We start from the raw sequence: 19,577 nt of genomic DNA on the forward strand, positions 1-19,577 counted from the left end.
ATATCCTTAATTCACTTATCGCCCAACCCATTAGCCCCATTATATAATAATGATGTTCGTTAGAAACTAATTAGGGACGACGAGGGGATAGCAGCTATCGCATAATAGGGCAGAGGAGTGGGCAAAACGAAGGCACGATGACTAATAGGGGAAAAATAATCATTAAAAAATATTATGTAGGAATTTTTCAAAGTTAAAAAGGTTTTTTTGATAATTCATCCAAATATTAAGATATTATATATAATTAAAAAATAACACATATATCCCTTTTTATTTTTAACATTAATTTCTTTTAGCTAAAGATATGTATAATCTTTAACAAACCATTATTATGTATATATATAATTAAAGTTTTTATTATTATTTTTCTTTGATGCCTGCTGGCATGAATCTGGTTGCTCTGATTTGAAGCTGTAGTTTGCTAGTTTAATGCAGTATCACTTTGCTACATCTGTAGTGTCAGTTAAATATATTCTAGTATTCATACGTAAGATATCAATCAGTCTAATAAATATAATTGGTGTTAAGAGGCCTTTTTTTTTTTTTTTTATGGACTTTGTTTCCTCTTGTGGTTTTTCTAAATTTATTGAGCAAGGAGATTCAGTTAGTGATCTATATGATAGTTGATTTTTTAATATTTTGGTTATTCATGGATGAAGTTAGAAGATTTATCATAAAGAAAGCTCAAGTAGAAAAATAATACGCATGAATGGAGCTAGAGAATTTATGAAGCTCAAGCCAATACTAGCATCTATCATGTTAGGATTTGATTTAAGCTATACTAGGCCTTAACAAGAATCTCAAGTGGAGAGTTTGTAATACTCTAATTAGTCACACGTAGGAAGTGAACAAGATTAAAATAAATTTATAAGAGTTTGATGAGTGTACTATTGTCAACTTTAACTTAAACATTTTTAGTTAATGGTTTGGACCAAAAGAAGTGAACAAGTCAATTAACCCATCGAGGAGGAGTCATGACAAATGATATTAGAATTGATCTAATATTTAGGCATAATAAGAAGGTTTGAGTAGAAAAGAAATACTCGTGAATGAAGTTGGAAGATGTGTTTAACATAAAATAAGATAAGAATGACCTCACATATCATAGGACAACTTCAATAATAAATAATCTATCATCTTTCTAAGCCATTTATCTTAGAAAAATATATTAGATGAAAAGAAAGAAAAAAATAAGAGGATAAAAGTAGATAACATAAATAACATGATCCACATTACAATTAAGATCAAACAATAAACTAGAGCACATAAGTGCACCAATGTACTCTACCAACTTAACATTAGCCCGATATCAATTCAACTTAGTTGACCTTGCATGCACGATGTTACGATTTGATCTCCCTTAAATAAAAAATTTTATAACACCCCAATAATCATCAGACCCAAGTCATGATTAAATTTGGATGTTCAGTAGTTTGACCTAGAATGAAATAAGAATGACCTGATATATCACAATATAACTTTAACAAATAGTCTATCATCTTTGTAAGTCATTTGACTCGAAAACACAAAAAAACATTAGATGAAAAGAAAGGGAAAAATAAGGTGATAAAAGTAGTATTATCTGCATAGACTAGAACATAAACATGGTTTCACATTGACAATAGATCAGACAAAAACTAGAATACATAAACACACCTATGTACTCTACTAACATAACATTATCCATTATCAGTTCTAGAGTTCTTCAATCATTAATTGTGTTTCCTTGTAGTTCATTTCACTCATTATAGCCATATTAATTGTGTTAATATGAACAATTATTCTTCAATCAAGGAAGCTTGTTCTGCGGAAGCAGTGCCAATGAATTCGACTTGGCTGGTCTTGCATGAATGGATGGCAGCACAAACATCTGTAATTTCCAGAAAATTTTCACCATTTTCCAGGATCAGAGGGCCATAATGGAGGACCAGCTTCTTGCACTGTCCAAAGAAGAAAGTAAAAAAGATAGAGCAACAAAGTTCTTTAGTCAGATGATTGGAAAACCAGATTTAAGTGCCACAGCATATGGTGAAGAAACATAGATGAGACATGCTGTTCTACCTAATATTTCAAGAAAATGTAGGTTGATTCATATTTCAAGTCCCTAATTCTACCTCTATTACAAACATTTAGTGCTTGAAAGCTTACCTCATTGACATGATGCTGCACCCCATTGCATCCCTCAAGAAGCATCTTAATTACCTCAAACTGTCAATTTCATGAAGTATTTGGAGACATCAAAAACTTGTAATCTGGATAGTCATGCATAGTTGTGGACTGAAATTGCAACAACATTCAGCAAAAGAAAAAATGGAAAAAAAATTTCCAGCAAGAAAAGCCAGCCTATGCTGCTTATTGCCTATGCTAAGATTGTGACCCAGCATGTGATGACCTTAGTAAAAATGTGAGAAATCTAATATTGATGAGTTTGAATTGTTCAACTCAAAAGAATTATGGGCCAAACCCAAAACCAAATATATGTAACCCGACCTTTTCAGTTTTTTATTGTCTTCCCTTATTTAAGGTAAACATCATCTGCATCTTGGAGCTTTTCACCTACCCGTTGCAGCAGTGCGACTCATGTTCATTCAATCAAATTGGTCGACGGTCAAACACTAATTCAAGCCAAAAGCTTAAGCTTCTATATTATGGGCCAACCCCAATAAATAGAATCCAACTCTTTCAATCCTATCAGTATGTGACTATCCTCTTGGTCCATCCAACATATAACATGCAGAAAAGTAAAGAAAAAGGAACTCATTAACACCCTAAAACTTGCATGAATTTGAACAAAGAAAAGATAATTGTTATTATGTATCACAATATAATGATATATTATCTGTATAACTGTTATAATGGACTCGGCCAATGATTGAAAAACAAAATGATGAGTCCAATTCTAACTTTTATTGATGTGACCACACAATGTTGGTATTTGATGGAAGATTATGCATTTTACTAATAGAAAATCCTTCTTGAGCTAATGCTAGTTAAAGTGTTCTTAAAAATGACAACAGTCTCTTCTCTAATATTATGGATATGATAGACTGAAATGGAGAGACGAATGAAGTTGGAACAGCAGAATTGGCACAGAAAATGATCATTTACCTGGATGTCAGGATCTTTCAGTTTAACAAGTACGTTAGCAACCACATCATGACAAAGGGAGCAGGAAAACCAGGAATCATCATTTTTTGGTAGATTAACAGAAACCATCTCCTCGCAAAGATTGAACTTTGTGCAGAACACCTCTGGATGTATCTTAGAGATCTCGGCAAAGAAAAGTGATGCATAAAAGTCCACCAACATAACACACTGCCAGAAAACTTATGGGAACGTTGTAAGATGAAAGCAAAAAAGGGAACAAATTCTGGCATCCATATATGCATGGAGCAACTTTTGAGTCAAGATAGAATTCTCACTAACAACTTAATACTTGTGATATAAAGAACTACCTGCTCCTCAAAAGGGTCCACATTAGAACATGCTTGATGGAGCATCTCAATTATCTCGGTTTGAGTCTTGTTTTCACCAATATATTGGGCAGCCTGTGCAACAAAGCTCTCGCATAATGTGCACAATTTATCATTTCCATCAACTGCTTTAGATATTTTACTTTGATTTTGAGGTGTCTCAAGGCCTATTTCTGTAACTGGAACCAACATAATAAATTTTCACATAATTGCCTTTTAGAAGCTAGATTCAGTATAACTTATATATGTCGTAAGAATTTGGCAATAGGCATCCACTGAAACACAGAAGTATGCTGAATGAAATATCTTTTTGAAATAAAATAATTTAACACAATTTCAAGTCTTGACCGTGTCAGCTGGTTTGGACTGAGTATTAACAGGTCCAACCAAGTACCGGTACTGAAGCATAGAGTTTCATAACAGTATAATACTATTCATTTTTATTTTTTAAATATCTTATTCAATGATATTGTGTGATACAAACTGACATATACTCTGATACACCAGGCCTTACCAGTCTGGTATGTTACTGAGAACAAGAAATCTTTCGTAATCTTTTTATCAGTCAAAAATTTTATGCTTAACCTATAATAAAACAATTATACAACCTAATCTAAGGGAGATAGGTTTACAATTCTACAATGAGATTGGCATCTAGAAACTTCAAGAAATTCAGTGGTACCTTTCTTAAGCTATAATTCTATTGAAAAGATCTTCATGTATGAATCCATTATTTTACATAAAAAATAATTAAGTGAATAACAAATTCTTTTACCCGCAAATCATGTTAATTTATGTCAGCATTTTTCTAAACATCAGTGCACTAAACTTGTTAAACTACCATTTACTATAGCACCTGCCTCCCTAAATGCAATTCTATAATGTGCTTTTCAATCAAATATTTACTGTTTATAGTCCACTGCAAAGTTTTGAAATAAAGGTGACAACAGATTCAGAACAATTCTAGATGATTTGAATATAAGTCATAGTTTGTAGCATTGGTCAAATCTAGTGAGATATCCTAATCCATATTGGTAATGACTAGTACTGATTTAACACCTTGAGCTTCTACTCACTCAGAAATTGATGGTATCAGATAGAATCAATAAAACTCAACACAGGTTGGTCAAGTTCGGCTAATTCTAGACAATTTGACCCCTCACAAGAAGAAAAATATAAAAAGAGAAGAAGGGAAGATGAAAAAGAAGAGGAAGCCAAGGTGGAAGAAATATTAAAATATACCAAAAAATACAACTGTAAACCAGAGGAGACAATACTGCTGTTGTGTCTGCTCTTTGTTGTGGCCATAATTGTTGTCTACATATATTATTGTAAACCAGAGGAGACAATACTGCTGTTGTGTCTGCTATTTGTTGTAGCCATCATAATTGTTGTCTACATATATTATTGTAATGCTTATCATCAATTTCTCACTGCATATAAAAATAGATGAGAAGATATCGAGAGAGAGAGAGAGAGAGAGAGAGAGAGAGAGAGAGAGAAGGGAAAAACAGAAAGTATGCTTATAACATTAAGGAAATATATATTCCATATTAAGAAAAATATCATCGGTTTCATAATTAAATTCAAGTTCTATTCTTTGAGAAAATTTTGTCTTTATCTGTTTTTGTATTATCTAACACTTCAATTGCACGGTTACTATAGAAATATGGGTTCTATATTGGGATGATTGGTGTCTAGAACACTGCAAGCAGATAAGTTTTTGATGTATAACAGTCATTTACTGTATTACAACATTTATTTACTATACTAAAATCTCCTCTATTCTTTTAAATTTCTAAAAGAAAAGGGTTCTTCATCATCACAACTATTATTGGTTCTGAGAAATCTATGAAAAAATAAATTAATTAAGCTACGTGTTGATGTTGTGAGTTCTCAAAATTGATGCCATTTAAGATCTATACCTTTTTGTCTACTTGGAGTTTTAGAATATTTAAACATATCACTTAGCGTTTACCAATCAAATAAAACAAAGTCCTGATACCATCTCAAAAAATATCTGGCAGCTTCAATATGTTACATACATAACTTCTTTGGTCTAAAATTCAGCTTCAAATGTGAATATCATTCTTTGTATTGCATTATCATGGTCATAGTCTATAGATTTCCATGTCCACCCAGAACTGTGCATTGACAATTTCTATTCTGTTTAATGGTGCATGAATTTCAAAAGAAAGAACTTGTTAAAGGACTGTAGACATTACAGACAGTTAATTAGAAGGCCTTCAACTAAGTTCATTAAACCAAGATCATTCAACTAAGAAGTTGTAAGTGCAAATACTAGCCAACAATTCATTAAAAGAAATCCATACAAGGCATATGGACAGAAACAAAAATTGTTGTGGTTGAGGAACCTTTACAATCATATAAAGAAATAAAGCATAAGAAAACAACAATAAGGTCAGAACTGAGGCATTAACTCGCTGAAAAGCTTCAGGTCAAATTAGCATAATTTTTTAGGTTAAGGAAATTTAAAGTCATATTAAAAGATTCTGCTGAGAAAATCCATCACACTCCACAAGTACAAGGATTGGAATTAGTGACTTAATGAATATTACCAATTTAAGACCTGTAATATTCTTTATTTTTGAATTGTTTATGATGTCAATGATATAGTGTAACATCCTTCATTTTTTAATTGTTTATGATGTTCATGATTTTTTTATTATTTTAATATGAGAATTATTTAATAATTTTTTGTATCAAAAGATTTTATATTGGAAGCTTATTGCTAGGGACCTAATTGTGAGTCCTAAAAAAGAAAATAACCCTTAGCTTACTGTCAGGAGCAGAAAAAAAAAAAGAAGCCAAATGTCCAGTAAAAACTAGGAAAAGAAAAAACATCGCTGTCATGATATACCCATAACGTCAAAGTTCACCAAGCTTCTGGCATCAGCACCTGCCCAGCTAATAATAAGTAGGAGAAGAAGGAAGGACCCCTCTATCAAAGCCATAAAACCTGCCAATATGAATTACCAAAGATCAAGACAAATGCAATTGGGATAGCAGAAAATCTTCTTCAGAGCCAACTGTACTTAATACATAACTTCATAATAAGCCAAAACAATATTTAATTAAGAGAACAAGTTTAGCACTAAGTGACTTTTCTCTTGGTAACATTAATGAAAATGAGCCTCGGTGACACAATGAGGTTACTCCTCTGCAACTTAGGTGTCCAGGATTTGGAAACAATCTCTATGTATAAGGATAAGACTATCTATATCAACCCTCACCGGACCCTTCATAAAGGACAGACTCATGCTAATAACACTTATGTTATAGACTATAGAGAACCCCTAAAGATATTTAAATCACCATAAAACCAAAAAGTGGTACTTAAATACAAATGAGACTACCATTAGTTCTAGTTCCACATTCTAACATGATAGGTTAGCTTAATCCAAGTGGCTATTTGACTATATATCCCCATGCTGACTAACTGAAAATATTTCCAGTCTTGACTGGTCAAAATCCCCAACAAGAAGGCAAACCCCCTGCTACCTCTAATATCTGTCTTCATACTGGCTCTGTCATCCTTGTCTCTCCCTAATTCCTCTTTCTAACTCTACCTCACGCATCCTTTTTGTTTTCTCCTGATGGAGCCTCTCTCATTTTGATTCCTCCTATAGTATACTAATCATTTGCCTTAATCTCTTCTTTCACCTCTTCCTGCATTCCCTACTTCTATTCTATCTCCTCCCTTATTAGGGTTAGTGGTCCTCCATCCCCACTGATGGTAGTGATTCTAAAAAATAAATGAAACGAAAACTACCAACTTTAGGAAGTTTAACATGTCTTGCTCCAATCATGAAAGCACGAATACAAAAGATATGGGACAAGAGGAAGTTGCCAAAATAATGGACAACCGTCACCAAAAAAGAGAGGCATGGAAGTTTAAAGGCTTTACATTGGTCTGGTTGCTAGAAATATCAAAAGTGAGGGTGTTATTTGCAACATAAATAACAAGCAAAATCAACTACATCATCCAGTCTGCAGCAATTAGCACACAACAGTAGTTACTATTTATTTTTTTAATCACAAATACAAAATACAAAAAGATATGGTAATAGGAAGAAGCAGCCAAAAATAATAGACAACCATAGCCAACCAAGAGAGTAATGGAAATTTAAGGCTTTACATCGGTATCTTTGCTAGAGAAATGAAAACTGATTGTGTTATTTACATCATAAATAACAAACAAAATCAACTTTATCATCCAGTCTTCAGCCATTAGAGGGAGTTGCCAAAATAATCGACAACCGTAGTGAACCAAGAGAGGCATGCAAGTTTAAAGGCTTTATTTACATTGGTCTGATCATTAGAAACATCAAAAGTGAGGGTGTATTTGCAACATAAATAACAAGCAAAATCAACTGCATCATCCAGTCTTGAGCAATTAAAACGCAACGGTAGTTACTATTTTCCTTTTTGCAACGGCAGGAGCCTCGTGCACTGACTTTGCCATGGAACCTTCAAGAAGGAGAGGTGATCTTAACACCATAAAGAAGCACCTTCTCTATAATTTAAGCTACAACTTGAGAAAGAACAGAAACAAGTTTATTTCATTTGTTGTACCAAAAGAAAGCATGAGAAATGAGGAAAGAAAGCCACATTGTATGTTCTATTTAATTACTTAGCTGGGAAGTAAGTTGCATACAGAAACTCCCATTAAGTTCCTACTCCATAAACACCAACTAAGGAGCTTGATGGGCCTCGGCTCATCTTAGGATCCCACAGCCACCAGAGTATCACTAAACCCCAACATAACTAACAGAAAGCAGCACATACCTATTGATCCCAAGCGTGAGGTACCAATTAATACCGAAGCACGAAAAACACGAGTAGAATCGAACATTTACTCAACAAGAAAGGTTTTTATCGAATATCCAGAAGGAACGAGACTCAAGAAACGAAGAAAACAAGAAAACCTTCCTCCTTGGCACACTGGAGAGAACGAAAGTGAACAGACTGAGGAAGTACCGGTCGGACGAACGAGACTCCGATCTCACCGCTCCACCGCACTAATCTTTCTTTATCTAATTCGCGTCCTCGACGAGGGATACAGGGGAGACGAGAGGAAAGAAGCCAGCGAATGATTGGGCGGAATGCGACAAAGCGGAGAAGCCGGAAGATGTCGGTGACGGATTGATGTCACTCTTATTAGCATTTATCCAATAAATTCATGTGAACTACTGCTAATTATTAATGAGTCAAAAAAAATAAAATTTTAAATACATATTATACTTTTACTTATAATTTAACTTTTTTCTATTTTTTTAAAACTTATTTTAGTGGGAATAATTATGAATTTTTTGAATGAGCAACAGTGTGGCCTGAAATTTCAATATTATTATCTAACCATCAACCGTATACACATAATAAACTAACGGGTGGATATAAATTACTAATATTAGAAGCACATACATGATTATTTAAATTCTTGATATATGTCACTCCTATTAGCATTTATCCAATAAATTCATGTTAATTACTAGTAATTATGGATTCTAAAAATCCAATTTGAAGTCTAATTCTTTTCCAAAGGACGATTAATAACTACATCTTGTGGTAACTTTTTTCGAAGGTCCAAATCCAAGTACATTAATATGCTGAATCTTTTTTATCAGAGAGGGGGGTGGGACACACTACACAAGATCTAATCATTTCATCCTATTGGTTTCCACTCATCAAGTAAGATATAATTTAAAGGTTCTTTATCTCATTAGTGCTAATAGAAGTTGGTCATCTGTGAACTCGGAGTCTGTAGAAAAGTGGTCATAATGAAGTCAGTGAATCTTCCATTGTATAGCTGCTGATTTGACTGCACAAAGCTCTTCTGGTTCATCAGACATTTGAAGTTGAAGTTGTTGCAGGATTCTGCTACAACCCTATTTTCTCCTTCTGCTTATGGAATTCCCAAGCTTTGGATTTCTGGTTTCAGTTAGCTTCCACGCAAATTTATCCTCCTCAACGTAGGGAAGAAGACTGATATCTATCAAAAGAACAAGGAATACAATATAAGTTAAAAGATGATGAACATAAGATTTACATGAGTAGACACCTTTTATCTATATTAGTGAAGAAAAAAATTTGAATTCTTCTATATGTGATAACAATTCTCTTTTTTTTATTCCCAACCCAAGCCCAAAGTTCCCTATCCATCCCTTCATGTATAAACCATGAAGAAATTTTCATTTTCTCTCTCTAAATCTATAAGAGAAGAATCATAAGAGGTGTTTTATTTTTCACACCCCCACCACATCAAATTTTTAAGATGTATAGAGTATTTATACAGCAATAAACACTTAATTTCTTTTTCTCATGTAACTTATCCTCCAAGTAACCTAGTTTTAGTTAAGAAATCTAAAAATGCTTGTCAACATAAAATACTCAATGGTAGTCCTAATGCTTCTGACCTTCTCGAATCTTTGATCCGTATTTTGATTTAGAGCAATGGGGAGGAACCAGTGAAAATAAACAGGTGCTTGTGGAATTTGCACTTCCTCGTAAATCCTTCCAAGGACATTTAATTTGGCATCAAGGATTCATGCCAAGAAAAGGTTGCCAACACCATCTTTTTAATCCTTTTCTTCCTCTCCAAGTTCTCCATGACAAGAAAAACTATACTCAGTAATACAGATCACGGTGGAAAACCAGTTTAATTTCTAGCAAATTGTCCAAAGAAACTTCCATTGTAAGAGATAGAACAAGTTATTTCACAGGGAAGCTCAGCAACTTTTATGAGTTCATATGCCAAATGAACACTTAACTGTTATCTTTCTAGATGAACGCAAATAGAGCCTCCCCAACCACTTTGTCTATCGTACATCTTATCCTCATTGACATGATCCTACACATGCACTTGTATAACATGTTACAGAAGGCAACAAGTCATGACTCCCAGACATTTGAAATAAGGGTAAGGGAGGTAGAAAAAACTTCAACAACAAAAAGGAGACGTCCTCTCTCTTCTTGTTTCTAAGGTGTGAGCATAGGATAATCAAATACAGGAAATGAATAAAGAAGGAGAATAATGTTAAACTATGAACATAGCATAACCGAATAGATCCATATTCTAACCCACGTATTCATAGGATAATCAAATGAAGGAAATGAACAAAGAAGGAGAATAATGTAAAACCATGAACATAGCATAACCAAATAGATCCATAATCTAACCTGTGTATCCATGGGTCTGGAGCGGATTTGGATTGAGTTGGTGTAATATCTGTCATTCGATAAGATTAACATTTCTAATGGAGTTCAAATACTTGCTATGAGATAAAGGCCCAACTCTATTCATAAAGCTGAAGCAGAAAGCAAGCCTCAAGACCTTCGATGAAGACCAACAAGCCATCAATGGTGAACGATTACTATTTTTGTTGCCCTATCAATGTAGGTCTTGAGATGGAAATTTCTGTGTCACCTTCTGATGTGCTTTGCCATGAGTCACACCACAAAAATTCAATTAATCTAGTTGACAAGGCATTTATAATATATTGCGAGTTGACCGTGCCTCTTCTCCTGATTGAGATAGTCCATCGCAAATGAATAAGCATCAACATGGTCTTTGCCGAAGCTTACAATAATTTCACAAAATAAGGTTGAAGCATTAAAAGATAAGTCATGCAAGATAGAGGGAGGATGTCAGGAATATTTCTAGTGGTTCTTCCTTTGATGTTCAAGTCAATCATACAAAAGATCAATATTATCAGTAATCATGTATAAAAAGAAAAATTATGGTTAAAGAAAGGATTTTTCAAGTACTCCTAAGAAGAAAGTTTACACAATTAATGGTGGATATTGTGATAGTGAAATTACACAAAATAAAAAAAGGATAACATCCTTGACATGATATTTGTCCTATAGATATTCTCTCATATCCCAAGAAATCATATCTCCCAAATCAAATAGGCCTCCAAGTATTTGAAACCTTGAACCCAAAAGGAAAGTGACTTCAATTGAATTAACATGATAGTCTCAGATTAAAGCTTATCTTTGTTTATGGCTTGGGTTTGATCTTACAAATCACAGACCTGGATTTGAATCAAACTTGAACAATTTGCCTAATCTCACCAAAAGATAATTGACAGTTTGAACATAGTTTCAATTGATTGGATGCAGGAAACATTGATCACCATATTGTGTTTGATTTCGAGACATTATATCTCTACAAAAAATATATAATTGGGTCTTATAATAACTATGAATGCATTTGTTAATTAAGGATATCTACCATTTCTACAATTTCTGTAATGGATTATGGAATTTGAAATAACAGAAATGCAAAAGGTTCCCCACTTCTTATGGATGCATAAAAGTAACTAATGTGTGAAGAAATAATGGAGAATAACAAGGTTTATCAAGATGCAAACATCTTGATTTTTTTTTAGAATTTATATTTATTGGAAATCAGAATCATAAATCAAAATTTCTTCTCCTTGCTTGCTGTCCATGCAAGGGAGTTTGATCTTTTTTGCACCAGTTGCCACAGGATATTGTCTGTCTTGTGCTGGATGATGTTGTTGTTTGGTTCCAGGATATGGTGAATGATCATTCTGTGATCTAGCTGTTGTCTCTTCCATCAAAAAAAGAAGAGGCAAACAAAAATGTGTTGTCTTTTGTTGGACAAAATATACACACAGTTGCCCAGTTGTTTGATGGAATTATTGTCGATCTAGATTGCTTTCCTTACTTGTGGGTTACCTTGAATGTGTTGTTGAAGGTGAGCAGTGTTTGCATGTAGGACATCTCCATGTGCATGCTCAGTCTGATGTTCCCCCATGTGAAAGGAATACAACAGCTCAATCACATAAAACATATCTTTCACTTGTCAGTGATCATTTTCAGTGTGTCATCCATGCAACTTAATTGAAGGCATAGGGAGGAAATCAACAGAGTAAGTAATGAACCAATCTTTCCTAAGTTTTTGGATTACTGGTCACCCAGTTAAATTCTTTATCATGGTATTAGAACAGTTTATGAATCATGCTCTTTGTTTCACTTAGTGTTTAACCGATATATATAAGTAACGCTCTTCCTTCTATTTGACTAGCACCGGACTTGCACATGAGAGAGGATGCTGAGCCTTATAATTATATTAGATCCTTTCCTAACAACTTAAACTTTTGGCAATATAGCATACAACTACAAGTATGGATCGAGGAGGTGTAGAGTAAAGGGCTTGTTTAGCTACAGGTGTTATAATTTTTAATAATCAATAATTAAAATTTTCGATCGTTTATTTGGCTTCAGAACATGTTCACTGCATTTTCTCAATTTTTAACTCACTGAAAAATATAAATGGAATCTTAAGAGTGTTCAAATGAAAGTAGAATTCTATAGGTTTTAATCATGATCACAAGGTGTTTGATTTATAAATAATCATTTAATAAAATTGAAACACTGATTTGGCCAATAACACTCCTTATGAATATTTTAATCGACCGTAAGATTCAGAACAGACATAAAAGATATCTTATCAATTCATTGACACTACCTTACGTTGCAATCAATTATGCTAATCTCAAGGCATGTTTCATTATGTTCACCGTAATCACTATTTCGTTGACGATCGTCAGCATAACACCATCTAACATCATCAAAGGTGATGTGGTGGTCGTACCGGGGATGGAGCCCCCTTGTCGTGTGTGCTCTTGAGAAGGTGAAGGAGGTTTCACAGAATGAAAGCAAGGCTTTCATTAGGAGCCACCCACCCACCCACTGAAGCGTAGGAAAGCCATTAATGACTTGGGGAGTGAGCAAACCTTGTCCTCCTACGAGACAAGAAGCCCAGTCCCGCGCACATGCGCGGTGTTACCCATTGCACAAGACGAGTGAGACGTTTCGTCGAGCACCTCCCGTGCACGTCGTTCTCCCCGTAAGATAAATACAACTCATATCTTTTTGACGATCGTCGCATGCTTACCGAGTGGCGATGGTTCTGGAAGAGGAGGAGTGGCTCGCATCCAACGCCCCGTCGCCGACCTTCAAGCTCCCAAAGCCGTAGCTCGTTGTGGCACGCCTCCTTGAGTGCGAGGTCTGCGCCGCCCTGCATATTTTGTTTCGTGTGCGGCAGACGTTTGTGACCCCCTTCGTCCGAGTGGCACACTCAACGTTGATGTGGTGGGACGCGCTCGTCGTCGCGGGGGCCCGTTTCGATCGAGACCGCAAACGGGTATTAAACCAGGAATTCGGCGACGGCTAACGACCATGACTTGAGCGTGCTCTCATCGTGATGTCATGCCGAAGTCATTGCGAACCGTTCCGCGCCATTGGCAATTGGACCGCAGATAATGGTACATGATCAGCATTACGGTTCGCTTCGGCCGCAAAATTCGAACCGGTCCGGCCTAATCGATGGCAAATGGAACAATGATCAGCATTACGTCACGCTGACTTCAATGTGTGCAAAGAATCGGACCGTCCAGTTCAAGTAATCATAAATGGCTCGTCCTCACTATCTAACATGTCAATCGGTCATTAAATGTGGATCCATATGATGGTAGCAAAATGTCACTAAATGGGGGGGGTGGCAGAATTGAGGTCCAAAAGTTAATACTTGGTGTAAGGCTGGCTCAGCATTATGTCATGCCGGCTTCATCTGAAGTGGTTCGACTTGACATTTTGATTTGTCTCGGACTTCCCGTTGCACGTATCTTCTCCAATTGGACCGCACCAAGTCATCGATCATGCTAATTTTCTCAATCTTAAAGCCAAGTTCTAATTTAAATATGTATCGATGATTAGTATTTCATGCGTTGATTTAAGTTATTTGTCATCTGCTCATGATCAAAATATGTTGAAGTTTTTTAAATGCAATATCATGGAAATATTAGCTTCAGATGACATATTATTACGAACATAATTTAATATCTTAAATCTTTAAATTAGATTGGTATCGTTACCAATTCCATTCAACTCCATGTCGGAAAAAATGAATTATCCTTCCCTTTCATCTTCCACTTGATGGCTAGAATGAGAGGCAACAACAACTGGTTCCTAAAAATCTGAAAGAGAACTCACTCTCAAGAGAATGACCACTTGCACAAGCTAATACAAAGAACAAATTAAATGCGCCAAGCTTTCGTCTAACACTGGTCATTCCTTGAACTGAGAACTCTTAGAAGATGTGTGATGGAAGAGGACTGGGGCCATGCTTCAAAGCTTGTATGGTCCCAAATCGATGATCTTTGGCACGGTGGCTCGTCAGGTCTACATCTCATGCCTCACCTCTCTTGAGGAGCAGGAGAACTAATCATTCAAACAAGTGGAGGTCGTCTTGCCAAGATGACATATCAGAAATCTCGAGATTTCTTGTCAGAAACAGGATAGAGACGGAAGAAGAAGAAGGTGACAAGAATTCTTGTCCCAAAGATTACGTAGATAATTGATTCATGTTTCTTCTTGTCCTTGCACATGAAAAGTATACTAAGTATTCCGTATCTAATATGCAATTGATAAGAGACTCCGTTATCCCAATAGGTCAAATGATCAAGATATGCTCTTTAGGTAATATAGTCAGGAAGGATTACGACACTTCATATCGATTCTCTATGTATCTTAGTCTTGTCAATTCTATTGTTGAAGGTATCTGTAATACTCCCGATTAATCTTACAGTAGGTAATATTAAGATTGACTTATAAGGGTCTGATGAATGTATTACTATCAATTTCAGTTTAAACATTTTGATAAATAATTTAGACAAAACGAAGTTGATAGACTAGTTAGTTCATCAGCCCCAAGTCATGACATTGGTATCAAAGCTACATGATGAGGGAGCTCGAGTAGGAAAGAAAATGGAGTTAGAACTCATCTCACAGTGGAGCTATTAATCTTGTCAATTAGGTTAGTGGTGTCATGATAGATAAATTATCTTTTTTTTTTATCGCAGTTCTAGTTTATATCAAAATAAAGTGGTATCACGATTGCTCCAAATCAAAATGATACGATTTGTATCGTAGGAGATGGATAATCACCACCTTATTAAGCGAAGGAACACAAAAACAAAGAAAGTAGAAGAAGAATAAAAGAATTTTTTTCTTCCTTAACTCACTTATAGTTCTCCTCATAAAACTTTTTATCTTTCTGAACGCAGGGAGGAGAGTGATTGAAAAACCCTTATGACAAACGAATCTAGTCGGGTCTCCTCTCGCATTTTGGACGGATGACCTAAATTAATCTGATGGACTCATCATCTACAATGAATACTAGCTTTTACACGAGCTGGTAGAGCAGCAGCAAGCAAAGCGGAGAAGTAAATGCATCGACCTAGAAATATCGGCTATTGAATTGCCATTATGGATCTACCAGATTCAAAGGACAGCCATTTCCGATCGAGAAAGCCTGCAGTTCATATGCAGAAGGTGAGATCCGTGAAGAACTCGTTACTCGATCTAATCCAACTTCGTTTTATTTAGTATGTTTAGTGTTCTAACACAGAGCAACACTGCAACTAAATGGAATACGCTAACTCTGGAGTTATGCTCCACGTTAAAACCAAGAGCAAGTTTCACAGTCACTCTGTAGCTCTGCATGAACTCGAGCTGTGGCCACAAGAAAATGGCCTGAAGAAGAATTAGCTGTTGCTCCTGATGCCATGCCGTGTCTTCAGCAAAACCTGCGCCTTCTTATGTACAGGGCGGTGCAGAGAATAGCAGCCACGGAGCAAGTGGCGCCCCATAGGACGAAGGTGGTCTCGTAGCATGCGGTCCCTCTGCAGCTATGGCTGCCTCCCGTCGCTCCTCTCTGGTAAAGAATGGCCGCGAGGTAGCCGAAGACGAAGGAACCCGCGGGAATGTTGGTGACGACGATGTTGTGGTTGACGCTGAAGTGCTTGGTGCCGAACATCTCGGTGGTGGCGGAGACGGCGATGGACGTGATCGCCCCTGTGAATGCTCCGATCACTGCGGTGCTCATGTACAAGCACAGTCTGCTTGGGTTGACCAGCATGAAGAAGGCTGCTGCCATCGGGGCCATCATTGCCGCCATGGATGCTGGCCTTGATATCATGCAGTTCCTCCTGTACACATCGAAACGAAGAAGAAGAAGAAGAGTTAGTGCTAAGTTTGCCGAGATTCGATGGTGGTTCTGATGAAAGGCTTACTTGGAGGAGTAGTAGTCAAAGAGGAATGGCAGGAGGCGGCCGAAGAAGCCGAAGGAAGACGACAAGGAGACCAAGGTGGAAGTCTCTTCTGGTCGAAGTCCACGAGACTCTGCAATCTGACCGAGGTTGTTGAGGAAGACGAGTCCCAGCGTCGCGCTGAACAAGTAGCTGAAGAAGTACAACCAGAAGTCCACCTTCCTTAGGATTAGAAGACCTCCCACTTCCTCTGACTCCTCTTCTCCACCTTCCACCATCTCTTCCTTCACGACCTGAAGCTCCTCGACCACTACCTCTCTGCCTCCCTCGCCAGCTTCGACGTCATCGGCTGCAAGAACGTGAACTTTGTTCTCCTTCTTGTTCCACCACACCTCGTCTATGACTTCCCTCAGCTTCATGGTTGCTGGCACCACCAATGGCGACGCCAGTAGCACCCCCAGGCTCAACGCGTACTCTCTCGTGAGGACACCGTGGGAGGTCGAGCTGATGCTGCCGACCACAGCGGAAATCCCGGTCGTGAACGTGATGACGAACATGACCACGAAGCCGAGGCTTGATCGGATGGCATTCTGGCTCAGAACCACCCGGACGAATGGCGCGACGACGGCGGTGACCAGAACCGGGACGATCGCGTTGAGGAGGAGGTACTGCTTAGCGGTGTGTCGAGACTTGCCGTTGAACACCGCGCTGGCGAGAACGGTGTAGACCTTGGCGCTCAAGCCGACGTAGCTGGTGGAGAGGCCGACGGCGATGCGGCTGTGGGAGGAGAAGTTTCTGATGCAGATGAGGTAGCAGGCGGTGTTGATCCAGCAAATGCCATTCCCGGCCAGGGCGGTGAGCAGGAAGATGTGGGAGTAGGAGAAGTGCGGGTGCTCGAGGAAGAGGAACTGCAGGCCGTAGCCGACCAGCCCCAGAGCTGCGCCGACAACGGCGACCAGCCACAGGGGGAGATAGATCGCGGCGACGCCGGCGACCCAGCCGAAGAGCTTCCCGGCGTCGGAGGCAAAAGCTAGAAAGTTGATGCCCACTTGGGAGACCCTCTTGAGCTCCTTCAGCTCGGAGGAGTAGACCGGGAAGTCGGTGTTTGCACCGTTGAACGTTTGGAGCCATATGGTCGCAATCAAGGTCAGCCACTGCAGCGAAGAAGAAGAAGAAGAAGAAGAAGAAGAAGAAGAAGAAGAAGACATGGTTGTGGAGTGATCTGTTTCAGGGAGGAGGTGACGGGTATTTATGGGAGAAAGAAGGTGATGGTGGCAATGAATGGAGGAGATCGAGAGTGGCTTCAATGCATGAGATGTGGTTTCATGTTAGCCAGAACGAAGGTTTAGCTGCTGCAGTAAAACGATGCTGTGGACGACACACAACACGAATCTAGATGTGACAGAAGGATTCAAGATTTCTCTAGTTTTGTACGTCACTGCAACGAGGACATCACATCTGTGCTGTGAATTGGGGAGAAGGAGAGGGCTGGTCATGATCAAGAATTGGCCAACAAGACGCCATTTCCAGCTCTCGCTTACATGTCAATTGCAGTTGGGTCCGAGACCCAAAAAGTATGGTATAGTGAGATAAAGATCCACTCTTATCCATCCAAAGCTTTGTTTGGATGTGTGATGATTCACTAATGATCCATTATATATATATATATATATATATATATATATATACTTCAAGTTGTGGTTTACTTAAAAGAATTTATAGTTGATGAAGAATCTATTTCATTTTCATAGAGTAAGTAAGTAAGATAGAAATATCAAATCATATAAATCTTATGTTTGCTTTCATTATTAATTCTCTCGACTGTTCAAGAGAAATTCTCCCCTTCATAAAACCCTATAAATGAACTCACTTTACTCCTTAAGTAGGACGAAACTTTGAGTGTCACATTCTAATAGAAGATGCCACATAAAAACTTATTAGAAATCCTTAATTTCTGTTATAAAAACATGATCACTGACCTTATGTTTTCTTGGACATGTAGCTGATGGGGTGTCCCTTTTATTTGGAATCAATTTGTAATGTGATTGACACTCCACGTAATATATGTAGATAATTAAAGATGGTTTAGAATAATTGATAGCATTTGTGTATCTGATGTAGACATTGCTTTAAACCCGACAACCAATTGATTCGGATTTGAATTCAGATTTATGCAACAAAGTATCAAAGTAGGTATTTGAATACCTAAGTAATTAGTATCATACGTTTGATCTAATAGATATAATTCGGCTTGATCTCTAAGAACTTGAACTTCACTAACAAAGCAAGAAATCTTCTACCTGTGATGGAGAGTTGTGTGGTTCATCTAAAACATTAGTTTGGTAATGATGTGACGGAGAGTTGTGTTAACCATCTAAAATATTAGTTTGGTGACGATACATGAGACTCACATATCAAGATTAAAAGTTTAAAATGATAATTTTTTTACACATAAAATATTAATTTGGTTGTGTTGAATTGAATCCAAGTATGAATCTTATTTAATAAATTTTAAATATATCAGTTGACTTAATCAATAATAATCTTATAAGGTCTTGTCAATTAAGATTGACTTATAAGAATCTGATGAGTATATTATTATTAATTTAAATATTTTGATCAGTGATTTAGACCAAACGAAGTTGATAGACCAATTAGCTCATCAGATTCGGGTCATGACATTTAGTATAACATAAAGAACGAGAATATAGATTCTTTTACTGTTTATTTATACTTTTTTATGTCTTAAATATATAAAAATTGGTGAATCTATTACATGCTTGATCTATGTTTTTAGGTGTACAGACTTCGGCCAATTTAATCACAAATGCTATAGGTTTCAGTGTCATTAATTCAAATACCTGTGTGGTACCTAAAGGAGATAGCAGACCACGTTCATCCTTAAATGGAGTTTATTTGCATGCAATTAGAAATGCTTGCAAGTAGTAAATGCATAATAACGACACATGCAACATATTCTTCAAGCAAGAGATGACAATTA

At 36.9% G+C, this 19,577-nt stretch overlaps 2 protein-coding genes across 6 annotated transcripts; both read right to left on the reverse strand.

The window, feature by feature from the left end:
• Positions 1-1,564: 1,564 nt before the first annotated feature.
• On the reverse strand, positions 1,565-8,635 carry LOC135582858 (uncharacterized). Of its 5 annotated transcripts, none has more exons than XM_065157043.1 (6): positions 8,423-8,635; positions 6,355-6,453; positions 3,456-3,652; positions 3,109-3,315; positions 2,149-2,208; positions 1,565-1,940 (listed from the first exon to the last, which is right to left on the reverse strand). In XM_065157043.1, exons 2-6 carry the CDS (start codon positions 6,446-6,448, stop codon positions 1,779-1,781), a joined length of 720 nt encoding a protein of 239 aa, XP_065013115.1. In that variant the 5' UTR covers positions 6,449-6,453; positions 8,423-8,635; the 3' UTR covers positions 1,565-1,778. The 5 variants fall into 5 exon arrangements, with proteins under 5 accessions (XP_065013115.1, XP_065013113.1, XP_065013111.1 ...); XM_065157041.1 differs by having other exon boundaries at positions 3,456-3,646; positions 8,475-8,634; XM_065157039.1 differs by having other exon boundaries at positions 8,475-8,632.
• A 7,250-nt stretch (positions 8,636-15,885) lies between these two features.
• Positions 15,886-17,800, reverse strand: LOC135639775 (protein NUCLEAR FUSION DEFECTIVE 4-like). The gene is made up of 2 exons (XM_065153672.1): positions 16,601-17,800; positions 15,886-16,516 (listed from the first exon to the last, which is right to left on the reverse strand). Exons 1-2 carry the CDS (start codon positions 17,782-17,784, stop codon positions 16,105-16,107), a joined length of 1,596 nt encoding a protein of 531 aa, XP_065009744.1. The 5' UTR covers positions 17,785-17,800; the 3' UTR covers positions 15,886-16,104.
• Positions 17,801-19,577: the final 1,777 nt, after the last annotated feature.

The sequence above is a fragment of the Musa acuminata genome, chromosome BXJ3-6 (genome assembly GCF_036884655.1).
Source record: "Musa acuminata AAA Group cultivar baxijiao chromosome BXJ3-6, Cavendish_Baxijiao_AAA, whole genome shotgun sequence".
Taxonomy (NCBI): domain Eukaryota; kingdom Viridiplantae; phylum Streptophyta; class Magnoliopsida; order Zingiberales; family Musaceae; genus Musa; species Musa acuminata.

Bases quoted from the DNA above. Each gene is read 5' to 3' on its own strand.
- LOC135582858 (XM_065157043.1), bottom strand. From the start codon at position 6,448: ATGGCTTTGATAGAGGGGTCCTTCCTTCTTCTCCTACTTATTATTAGC. The intron at 3,653-6,354 runs GTATATCATGAC...TGTTGGTTCCAG, and splicing joins GGTGAACTTTGACGTTATGG to TTACAGAAATAGGCCTTGAG. The intron at 2,209-3,108 runs GTAAATGATCAT...TGAAATTGACAG, and splicing joins TGAAAGATCCTGACATCCAG to TTTGAGGTAATTAAGATGCT.
- LOC135639775 (XM_065153672.1), bottom strand. From the start codon at position 17,784: ATGTCTTCTTCTTCTTCTTCTTCTTCTTCTTCTTCTTCTTCTTCTTCG. The intron at 16,517-16,600 runs GTAAGCCTTTCA...CGATGTGTACAG, and splicing joins TTTGACTACTACTCCTCCAA to GAGGAACTGCATGATATCAA.